The sequence below is a fragment of the Lynx canadensis genome, chromosome A2 (genome assembly GCF_007474595.2).
Source record: "Lynx canadensis isolate LIC74 chromosome A2, mLynCan4.pri.v2, whole genome shotgun sequence".
Classification (NCBI taxonomy): Eukaryota; Metazoa; Chordata; class Mammalia; order Carnivora; family Felidae; genus Lynx; species Lynx canadensis.
Window position 1 is genome coordinate 157,052,984 of NC_044304.2, and position 12,023 is coordinate 157,065,006.

The following is a 12,023-nucleotide window of genomic DNA, read 5'->3' on the forward strand; positions in this document are numbered from 1 at the left end:
GGTCCTTCCCCAAATACCCAGCCCCTGTTGAATCATTGCTGCTGGACCTTCTTCACCCTCCTCTTCTCCTGATTGACCTCTAGTCAACCTATAGTTCTCCATTTAGCCATCTTTGTCTTCCAGGAAGTTTCCCCTGACTCTCCTCTCCTCTCAAAAAGTCTAGCACAGAAACTCCTTCTCAGGAGCCACTCCATCCATCGCCCCTTCACCGCTCACATTTTCCTCCCACTCCATCTGTGAGCCCCTGCGGCCATGAATTGTGCCTTCTTCGTCATGTGAGCCCATCACCTTGCACAGGCCCCAGTGCATGGGGGGAACTAGCAAAGACTGATGGGGCCACTATCTGCAGGCCTGGGGATCTCTACCATGCTGTCTTTAGCCACTGCTCAAAGGAGGGGTGGAGAATGGGGCACCTGCCCCACAAGGAGATTCTTCTTGTGTGGACGCTTTTTCAGGTTCCCTTTCCTGAATCCAGTCCTTGAGGCCCCCCTCGTGGTGTTGCTGACACAGACACCTCCTGACAGAGTTAGCTTTAGGGAGCGGAGCTGCCCTCGCTGGCCTGGTCCCTGCCTGCTTTCAGGGCTCACACAGACCTTGTCCCTGCCGCCCCTGCCCCAGCACCCGGCGGATGGCGGTGGTGATCTCGCGGTTGCGCAGGCTGTAGATGAGCGGGTACAGCAGCGGCGTGATGTTGGTGTAGATGAGTGCCAGGGTGCGGTCCCGCCGTGGGGAGTAGCTGGCCTTGGGCCGCACATACATGAAGGTGGCACAGCCATAGTGCAGGAAAGTGACGGCCAGGTGCGAGGCGCAGGTGGAGGCAGCCTTGTACCGGCCCCTGGGGGAGTGCAGGCGACGCAGGGTGGCGGCGATGGCTCCGTAGGAGGACAGGATGAGCAGCGAGGGCAGCAGCAGCAGCACGAGGCAGGTGCCCAGCAGGGGAAGCTCGTCAGCGTAGCTCCGTGTGCAAGCCAGGTCCAGCAGCGCCGTGATGTCGCAGAAGAAATGCACCAGTAGGCGGGAGCCGCAGAAAGGCAGGTGAAAGATGGCCACTGTGAGCCCCACGGACACTGCCAGTCCCCCGAGACAGCAGGCCAGGGCCAGCCTTGCGCACAGCCCTGGGGTCACCACTGCGGTGTAGCGCAGCGGGTGGCAGATGGCCACGTAACGGTCATAGGCCATGGTGGCCAGCAGGAAGCACTCGGCCCCACCCAGCGCCACGAACATCTGCATCTGAACTGCGCAGCCCAGGAAGGAGATGGGGCTGCCCCCGCCAAGGCCTGGCGTGGCCAGGTCAGCCAGGGAGCGGGGCACCACCACCAGAGTGTAACAGAGCTCGATGGCTGACAGCTGGCACAGGAAGAGCAGCATGGGTGGTGGGCTGGGCACTGAGGCCACGGCCACCAGGATGAGCAGGTTCCCGCCCAGGGTGGCCAGGTGCACGGCTAGCAGCAACAAGAAGAGCACCGGCCTTAGGTGCGGGAACTCAGAGAAGCCCTGAAGGAGAAAGCCACAGGGCATGGTGGCATTGCTGGGGCTGTCCATGCACTGGCCTGCCCAGAGGCACCTGTAGGAAAGAAACGGGGAAAGGGGGAGCTTGCGAGTATAGTCCCTCCACCCTGCCGCTTGAGGAAGGGCTGGATGGAATTTAGAGGTGGGAGGGAGTAGGGGCTGCAGAGAGGGGGTAGAGTGTCTGGATGCATTTCCAGCCCCACCTCCCCATGATGGACGTTTTATTAACTTGTGTAGTTTTGTCTCCTGGACTAGAATTCCCAAGGCTGCTTTCTCAACATGCTTTTTCCAAAGAAGCCTTAATTTTAGGCCCTTTGCTTGCAACCTATCACCCCTGACCTCCACCTACAAATGATTCCCTGCCTTCAGACCCTAGGTATTGTTTGGTGGGTCCTGTCTGTAGGCAGGAGTGTTATGCTGTCCTCTGCCTTAGCTCCTCCAGGCAAGAATTGTGTCTTTATGCCCTGCTTCCGTTACCTCCTCCCTGCCCTGCACTATCACTTTGAATTGCTTTCTGTGATGTGTCACAGAATCACAAAAACAAAATGCAGATGAAGACCTTAGTGATCATCTCCTACAACCTCATAATTTTCAAAAGGAAAATAAAGCTGGCGGGGTGTGTGTGGGGGGGAGGCTTAACTACTCACAGAAAGCTAGGAAGAGAATCTGCATTCCTGAGGCTGAATCCAGAACTTCCCATGACCCCATACGGGTCACTGGGATCAGTTGGCCAGTTCATATTGATTTAGCCTTCAACAGAGACCCAGGTCTGTGCCAGGTGCTGAGGCAGATGTTTAGGCAGCAGGGGTGTTTGGTTGGAAGGCCTCTCTGGGTGCATCAGGAACAAAACGTCCCTAACATTTTTATTAATACTCTGTCAACATGAGAAAAAGTGATGTGTATCTGTTCTAACTCGCCTTTCAGAGTTAGCAGTACATTCCAAATTTGCCGACTGAACACAATTTCTTTCCCAGAGTCACCCATGACTCATATGCAGGCAACATTTGGAAAACATTGATAGCCTGTAGGTTGGCTGCAATTGCTGCAAACCTCTGCAGTGGGGAACATAAGGTGATAGGGACTTGGAGGCAAACTGGAGGAGGGTGTTTGATTTTCCAGTAGTTATTAATGACATCTCTTTTTATTTCCTTATCTCTTTTTTATTAACTCTAATTGTAAGCTCAACTATTATTTCCTCTTAGTGCCTCTGAGTCACCGTTAATAACCAATGTTGGAAGTGGAATTTGTGCTGTTATACCATAGAATGCAATAGCAATAAAGCCTGGTCAAGGGCAGGAGGTAAATCATCGGAAGAGCTGGAAGGAGTGGGAAGAGCTTGATTTCTGCTACCTAATGCTCTTTTTAGAAAGAAGAATTCTGAGGGTTTATATTTATCACTCTGTGCTATTTCCTATCATCTGAGTGGAGCACCTTCAAACCGCAGTTGGGGTCTTACAGAGGAGGATCCTGTGGGGTGGGGGTGGGGGGTTGGAGAGAGGGGGAGTCACTTCCCATCTCTTTTAGAGCCCTCACATTTGTTGTTTGTGTTTGTTTGTTTGTTTGCTTGTTTGTTTTGGCCAGTATTCATTCTGTTGAGCCAGTTTAACAAACCTGTGAGGAGTGCCTCTCCCTTGCCCGGTGTTGGAGCCGTAAGTGCGGGAGGGAGGAGCTTGGCTGTCCTGGAGGCTCAGGCAGCGTGAAACTGCGGAAATACCCACGACGGCCGTCTTCACTCTGCCTCGGCTTGCCCTTTCTCTACTTCTGTCTTTTCATCTTCTTAGAGAAGCACGGGGTCGGGGGCAGAGAGACAGCAACAATCCGGTGCTCTTTCCTTCATGTCCACACTGCACAGAAATGACAAGATAGTTGGTCGGGGGGCACCAGTAACCACAAGCTCAAGGTACATTATGTTTTACACACAAGGCTGTGGAAAGCAAGCCAGATAGGTTGATTCAATCAAAGTAGACTGAGGAATATTCTACTTTGCTTAGCGTATTCAGGACGATTTGTCATAAACTCTAGGAATGTGTATTCGAAACGTCTTCTGTCTGGGAGGGGGAGGGGAGGACACACTTTCAAAACTTCAGCGGTTTGATTCAAAATCCAGCTGCACCCTCGTTGGCAAGGCCTGCCTGAGCCACCTTTCTCCCCGGGGGGGCAGAAGGGTGGATAGTCTCCCTTCCAGGTGGTTCATAACATCAACAAGAATGAATGCAGTTAAGGGACTGGTAGGCCAGTGCTCAGAAGGACTTGACACATTTAACTCACTTAATCCTAGTGACTCTTAGTATACCCGTAACGAGGTAGGTGGACTCTTAGTGTACCCATCTAACAAATGAGGAAACTGAGAGATACCTAAAGGAACTAAATGTCACGTAGCTGGTTAGAGCTTAAAGGCAGGTGTTATACTGAGGCAGCCTGATCTCTGGTAGTTCATGGTCTTATCCACTACATGCTCTTCCTTTTTATACCTCTCCTAGAAAATCCTCTCATAAGACACACCCTACCCCTTTCCCCACATCTCCCACCTTTCCCTTGCTCAGAAATTACCTACACTCTCCTAGGCAATGTCTCCTGACGTTTCTCTTGAGGACATGTAGATGTGAGCAGGAATGCAGATAACCTAAGATCGCAAATCTAAACATAATTTCTCCTTAGCTTTGACATTCATCGCTGCTCTTGTTATTCTTCTGACAGATCTGCTTTCCTAATTGTGTGAGGCTCCACGGAGCACCCACAGAGTAATGGCTGGCTGGTGGCCCAGGACATCTGGATGTGGCTGGAAGCCTCTCTGGGCTGGGGCTGCAGATCTCAGATTTGATATTTGCTATGCAGGACAGTTAAAATTATCTGTAATAATGATGTTTTTAAAAGCCATTTTAGGAGTGCCTGGGTGGCTCAGGCAGTTGGGCGTCCCACTCTTGATTTTGGCTCAAGTCATGATCTCACGGTTTGTGGGTCGGAGCCCCACGTTGGGCTCTGTGCTGGCAGTGTGGAGTCTGCTTGGGATTCTCTCTCTCTCTCCTCTCTTTTTCTGCCCCTTTCCAACTTGCACTCTCTCTCTCAAAATAAATAAACTTACCAAAAAAAGATCATGTTAGTAGGTAGTTAAAACACTTTTTAAAAAAGTCTATTTACTTTAAGAGAGAGTGTACAAGTGGGGTGAGGACAGAGAGAGAGAGAGAGAGAGAGAGAGAGAGAGAGAGAGAGAATCCCAAGCAGGCTCCCCACTATCACTGCAGAGCCTGATGAAGGGCTCAAACTCATGAACCCTGAGATCATGACCTGTGCCGAAATCAGGCACTTAACTGGCTGAGCCACCCAGGCGCCCCCAGTTAAAGCACTTTTAAAGGGAGGCTGTACAGTGAGAGATTTGAGAGGCAGACCAGTCAGGCCCCTCGGGGTTGTGAGGATTCCATAGCATCTTGAACTAGAATGGAGCTCAGGGGTCAAGGTCCAGATCCTCACGTTGTAGCAGGTGAGGCCCAGAGAGCCCACATGACGAGCGAGGGGCCTCACTGCCATCCGTTGGCAGCAGAGCTGGGTCAGAGTCCAGGTCTCACAACTCCTGCTTGATGGCTCTATTTCTGCCAGAATTGTTTTCCAGAGTAGCCCCGAGCGTGCTGATTTAGTATGATTGTTTACAAAAGCACCACATGAGAAGTCACAGAAAAATCAGATCATTGTCAGGGGCACCTGGGGGGCTCAGTTGGTTAAGCCTCCCAGTCTTGGTTTTGGCTCAGGTCATGATCTCACGGTTTGTGGGATTGAGCCCGTATTGGGCTCTGCACTCACAGTGTGGAGCCTGCTTGGGATTCTCTTTCTCCCTCTCTCTGCCTCTCTCCTGTTTGTGCGTTCTCTCTCTCTCTCTCTCTCTCTCTCTCTCTCTCTCTCTCTCTCTCTCTCAAAATTAAAATTTAAAAGAAAAGAAAAATCAGATCATCGTCTCCCAGGGAATTAAATTTAGAAGATTATAAATATGCCTGAGTTTCCCTAACTTGATTTAATAATCTGTCATGGGCCTCTGGTCTAGGAGTTTATACAAATTGTTCTGGAATCTGTTTTCTTCCAGTGCTTCCCTTTTAGGAAAAATACATACTATACATTCAAAAAATTTAAAAAAAAAAGGATTTTTTTTTTTCCTTTTTAAAATCCTCTGTGAAGTAGAAAGAGTCTCCTCAGTGTAAATTTTTGCTTTGGTATTTGCTGAGTTTGATTTGGGGTGGGGACAAGTTACTTAACACTTCCAAAGCCTTGCCTCCGCACTGCCAGATAGGGATAACAAAGGAGGGGCTTGGTGAAGCTTCCCTGAGATACCAGCACAGAACCAGGGGCACAAAAAGATTGTAAAGCATTCTCATCTTTCTGCTTTTCTTCACGATTGAGGAGCTTAGCGCGTCTTTCCTCCAGAAACTCGTCTTTCCACCATGCACCCTCCTCCCCTCTTGATTGTGTCCTTTCGGGTGCTTTCTAACTTCTTGCCTTTTCTGTCTTTCTGGGGTCCAAGAAGCAGGGTGTACATAGTATTCTGGATTTAGGAAACTCATGGGGAGATAAGTAGACATCGATGTAGATAAGTCTGTCTGTCTACCTACATAGCAGTCTATCATCATCATCATCATCATCATCATCATCATCATCTTTACCCTCCATCTTTCTACTTTTTTTTCCTGTTAGGTTTCCAGTTGTTTTTGTAAAACTGTACGGGCTGTGGAAAAACACATCTGTAGATTTAAAATCTGCTGCAACCATTCACCAGCCACATTGCCTCAGGCTCCCTGATCCTCAGTCTTTTTACATCTAAATGGAGGTAAGGGTTCTAACTCATAGGGTTTGGTGAGAAATGCATACGCTGCCAAAGAAGCTCACAACACAGTGCCAGGCACAGAGTGGACAGCCAGAGGTAGTTATTAATTGTGTCACATTGCAAACTAACTTCTACAGTATGTCAGCCTTTGGGCTCTGTCTGCGCACAGCTGACAGCTATAATTATTGTAACGAGTCCTTTTCCTATGGCATCAGCCTTTTCCTTGGTTTGTGAGAGCTGACTTGGAACTCATGCATTTACATGTACTTCCACTGTTATGTATTTTAAGTTTAGGTTTGTTTTCTGGAATAAAATCCCTTGAATTAAAGTGCATTTACCATCTTCTTGTTCTGTCACACAAACTTACATCTTTCAGTGTTATTGTCCTCATTGGTTTGGTAATTTCATTTCTCAGAGGAGCTAAATATCATCTCCGGATGTAGAGATTTCACTGTGTGCTTCCTTTTGCAACCGTTTGGTAATCTCAGCCTCGACCCCTGGGGTACGAGCCTCTCTCACAGCAGTACCTGTGTCTTGTGACCAGTTCCTTATCCATGGCAGAGCATCTGCTGAGTCCTTGATGACTAAATTTGGTAAGATATCTTGTCAGAGGCTTTTGAAAGTCTAAATAAAAGAAATCCTCTGTTGGTTTCTTGTCGGCATCTTTATCCCCTAAAAGCATTTAAGTAGATTTACTAGGGCATATTTTCCCTATACAAACATTCTTGCCTTTCTCCGCTTATGTGAGTAGTGATTCTACATGTTATAAAAATGAGATGCCTTTGCTATTTTCTGTGTCTGCTCTGGAGCTCTTCTCAAAATGATGGCTCCATGGACAGTCTTTCACTTTTCTAGCTCCGACTCAAGTGTTACCTCGGGTTTTGCATTTTGGCCAACATTTTCTCCTCAAAGTTGCCTGAGGATTCAGTCACGACGACGTGTGCATCTGTGTTTAGAGTTCCCTGAATAGTTGCCGCTGTTGGTTCTTTTTTCCCCCTCCAAATCAATTGTGGGATTAAGGCTTTGAGCAAAACATCATTTCAGCTTCCTGCCTTCTTTCATTTTCATCTGGAGAGGAGCTCTGAACCATACAAATATAGGAGTCCCACTGGTTTTCGAGCCAGCCCTCTGCCTTTGATGCTTTGAAAGAGACTCTCGCTTGAACGAAGCACCCATTTAAAGTAAATCTCTGACCCAGGCTTCTGCCAGAGGAAGAAGGCTGAGCTTCAGAAACGAGCACTTTCATGTTCAACATTAAAATTGCCTGGTGAGGAGACTGTCCCAGCTTTGGCACCGTGAAGGTCAACGTTACCACACGTAAATGCACCGTCATTGTCCCGTTACCATTTGAAAAGTCTTCTAGGCCTGAGGACCAGTCACCTAATCTTTTGGGAAAAAAAATATTGCAGCTGTGTTCTAGAGGGAAACTAGTTTGTTTTCAAAATTTGTTATTTTTTTAATTAACTACCACTTTCCATGAATTCAGTTTTAATAGGTTTAAAAATAACTTCTAATTTCTAAACTGCATCTTTTGCTACAAAGTAGCAAGAGGACTCCCTCAAAAACCCAGAAGACCCTCCTTGTGAAATGTGCTATTGGTTCTTGTTGGTCATGGCTGGAGAGCTAGAACTCAGTGACAGGGCAAGACAGCTGTTTGGATGAGGAGGTCAAGGCAACCTCAGTTTTGCCAGGGCGGTTTCATGATTCATTAAAAAAGTAAAGAAAAGAAAAGAAGAACCCCCAAAATAAGAAAACATAAACTGGTGAGAGAAAAAAGTGTTGATCTCCTGGGCCAGCCGCATTCTGGGAGAGAACCCTGTTAATATTTTCAGAACACTGCTTCAGAAAGCCGTAGGCCCCTTAGAAAACCCTTCACCTCTGAGAGTTGTCCGCATAATTTTGGCTTCAGGAGCTCTTTCCAGGGGGACATTCTCCTCACTACCCTACTGCTTGCCTCCCAGTTTCCAGAATAGTCTCCAGTGGTTGCCGAGAATAGCAACAAAGATTAGATGAAATGGGATGGAAGGCACAGGATTTGGCCAGGCCAGGGGTGGGCTCTTCAAGGAGGGGTCCCTGTGGTTGGTGTGGTCCAACGCCTGGGGATTTAGTGCTCTGGCCAGGAAGTGAGAAATAAATAGAGCCGCTGACAATTCCATGACAGGGAGTTTCTGTGTGTCCTGTGGAGCCAAATCATGATTAGCAGATACTCTCTTCTTCAATGCTCTCTATTCTGCCTCTAAGAAAGTAAATTATTTTCCTCAATTTTATTCTTACCTGTTACTCTATGGAAACAACATACTGTTGGACGCCTCTTGCCCTGAGAACCTCTGTCCACTTGAGGAGACAAGACTCTCCCATTTTTAGATGGGATAGCTGAGGCGAAGGAAATGCATTTGGGTAACATCATGTGATAAAAATAGAAGCAGACTGTAAAAGTCCTGGCATCTGTAGCTGCCTGATGTTCCTCACACCTGACCCCACTTGAGTGCACCCAAGATTGAAGGGATCCACAGTTAGAGTGGTTGGAACATCCTGTGCCCCATGATTGACTGATGTGGGCACTGGAGCTGACTAAGGAGGGTGGTGGTATGGGAAGAAATGCTTCTCTCACATGTAGTCTCTCGTTTGGGCAAACTTAGCTGGGAAGTGTTCTGATTTCTTGATTTCCATGCTCTATTCTTTTTTTTTTTTTTTTTTTTTTTTTTTTTTTTTTTAAGATTTTATCTTTACATAATCTCTATACCCAACATGGGGCTCGAACTTACAACCCTGAGATCAAGAGTCACATGCTCCACCAACTGAGCCAGCCCAGCACCCCTCCACGCTCTACTCTTGGTGTTTCCTTCTCTTCTTCTGCCCACCTACCTTGTAGATGGCAGCCTTCTCCTCACCTGGGCTCAGGAGACTTGGAGACGGAGGGGAGAGGAGACAGCACGTGGGGACTGGGGGTTAAAGAGATCACAGGTACTGTGAAAAGCAGGAGGCTTTGGAGCTGCAGGGCACAGTTGTAGAAGTCAGGAGGAGGACTTGGAAGGAGGAGAAGAGATGGAGAGGCTGGAAGAGGAACCCAGAAGGGTTTCCACAGTAGTTTCTGATTAGCTGTGTCTGGTCGGTACTGGAACCTGGGCTTGACTTTATATCCCTGGAGACGTGGGGGCGACAGAGGAGAGGAGTATTCTAGTCCCTTCCCACAGGGAGTGCAAGAACAAGAGCGTCCTGTAATCTGTTAACCCACTCACTACAAATCCCTCCTCCGGGCTGGAGACCTAGTGGGGGCTTGGCACACATAAAATGACTCCGGCTGTCCGAGGGAAACAACTTTTCCTGTCTCACGTGGCCTACGTGCCCAGAGTACGGTCTGTCCCGTCGGTACCCAGAGCTTTCCCTAGAGCGTGCCGTGCTCCTCTCTCGTCGTGGCAATTCCCATCTCTGCGTGGTAGACCAGGTGGCAGCTCCAGATCGTGTAGTGAAGTGGCAGGTGCCTGGCAGGTCTCAGAGGTCTTAATTTGTCCAATGGCTAGGGCAAGGGAGCTGGCTGTTGAGATGCGTGAATGAATCTCCTTTCTTAACTCTCACACGTGCAAGGACTCAGGAAACTGCACGAGGAAGCTTCTGCCAAGGGCCCCCTGCCCCTGGAGGATGAACCAGGCAGCCCTGACAGGTCCCTCTGTGTTTGGAAGCTGAAGAATTGCTCTTGGTTTTTAGCTTATCCGCACGCCTATGTGCATATAATCTATGTGCACATATATAGCCTGTGTGCACGCCTGTGTGCACGCCTGTGTGCATACTGGCATCACAGGACTCTAGAGGTCCTCTTTTCTCGTTCATTTACTCATTAATTTATTCATTAATTCAGCAGTTCAGCACATGTTTATTGGGCACCTACTGTGTGCCAGGCTTTGGTTCGGGTACCTGGGGTATCAATCAGGGAGGAAAAAAGGGACAAAAATTCCTGTCCTCTTGGAGCTATGTTCCGGGCAGGAGTTAGACAGTAACCAAATTAAGTAAATGATACAACAAATTCACAGGTGATAAGTCTAATGGAGAAAAATAAAGGAAGATAGGGAATGTGAGGGAAGACATGAATTTTAAATAGGATGTTTGAGGAAGGCTCTAGTGAGCAGGTGACCTTTGATGCAAAACCTGAGGGAGGTGAAGAAGTGAATCCCGTGGATATCTGGCAGAAGAATGTTCCAAGCGGAAGAATTAGCCAGTCGGAGGTCCTGAGTGGGGTGCAGGTGTGGTGTGTTTGAAGCACAGTGAGGAGGCCAGCGTAGCTGGGGTGGAGTCAGTGAGGACAGAGGAGTCGGCAGATGAGGTCAGAAAATTAGTGGGTGGTCAGGAGGTGGTGCCTTATGGGTGATGATGGGAATTTGGCTTTTGCTCTGTGAGAGGTGGAGAGCCGCTGGAGGCCTCGAGGACTGGAATGCTACAAAAGGATCCCTCTGGCTGCTTTGTTGAGAATAGACCGTGGGGGACCAGGGTGGAAGCAGGGTCATCAGCATTACAGTGATCCAGGTGAGGGAAAATATGACTTAGATCAGATGAGCGTGGTGAGATATGGTTGGATTCTGAATACATTTTAAATGTAGAGCCAGCAGAATTTCCTGATGGATTGGATATGGGGTGTGAGAGAGAGGGGTCAGAATGGCTTTATTTTTCTGCCTGAGCGACAGGAAGGATCAAGTTGTCATTACCTGATATGAGGAAGGTCTTAGTGGAGCAAGTTTGGGGAGGAAGGTGTGATAAGTAGTTCAGTGGCGGCGTATGTTAAGTTTGAGATACCCACTAGATGTCCACATGGATTTGTGAAGTTCATGGGAGTTCATGGGAGAGGTCCCACTTAGATGGATAAATTTGAAGTCATTAACTACAGGTGGTATTTGAAATCATGAAACTGGGTGAAATTAGTATGGGAATGAGTATAGTTAGAGAAAAGGAAGGGTTCCCCAAATTGAGCTCTGGGCTACTCCAGTGTTAGGAGTTTAGGAAAATGAGAAGCCAGAAAGGGAGTCTGCAGAGAGGTGGGGTCCGAGGGCCTCCATTTTTCAGCTGAGGAAATGATATACTTGTGTTCTACCTACCTCCCAGTGTGCACGTCTCCATCATATAGAAGATTTACGTGGAAAGTGATTCCATGATCGAATAGAATGATTTCCCCCATGGATAATAAACAGTTACCTTAATCTCTATACACTTGTTATGTTAAAGGTGCTGTGGAGGGTTTCATGACAGTTGAATGGGAAGCATTCTTCATGAAGTGGAAGGAGCTATATCACAGGCTGGAAGTGAGGGTGGAACTCAAACCATGGAAGAAAGAACTGGAAACAAAATTCTGGGTTCTAAAATTCCAGGTTCTTATCCCAAATTTACCTTAAATTTTTTTTTAAGTTTATTTTGAGAGAGGGAGAGAGTACAGGGGAAGGGCATAGAGAGAAGGGAGAGAGAACCCCAAGCAGGCTCTACACTGCCAGTGTGGAGCCTGATGTGGGGCTCGAACCCACAGACTGTGAGATCATGATTTGAGCCAAAATCAAGAATTGGATGCCCAACCGAATGAACCACCCAGGCACCCCCCAAGTTTACCCTTTTTTGTTTGTTTGCTTGCATGTATACTTTAGGAAGTAATTTACTTTGTCCAAGCCTTAGTTCGCATGACTGATACATAAAAATAATACCACAGTTTGTGTCTAATTAGTAGGTTGTT

The 12,023-nt window shown here is 47.9% G+C and overlaps 1 protein-coding gene across 1 annotated transcript; it reads right to left on the reverse strand.

Annotated features, from left to right (window-relative positions):
- Positions 1-576: 576 nt before the first annotated feature.
- LOC115502047 (olfactory receptor 10AC1) lies at positions 577-1,542 on the reverse strand. Its single transcript, XM_030297214.1, has one exon. It carries the CDS (start codon positions 1,540-1,542, stop codon positions 577-579), a length of 966 nt encoding a protein of 321 aa, XP_030153074.1.
- Positions 1,543-12,023: the final 10,481 nt, after the last annotated feature.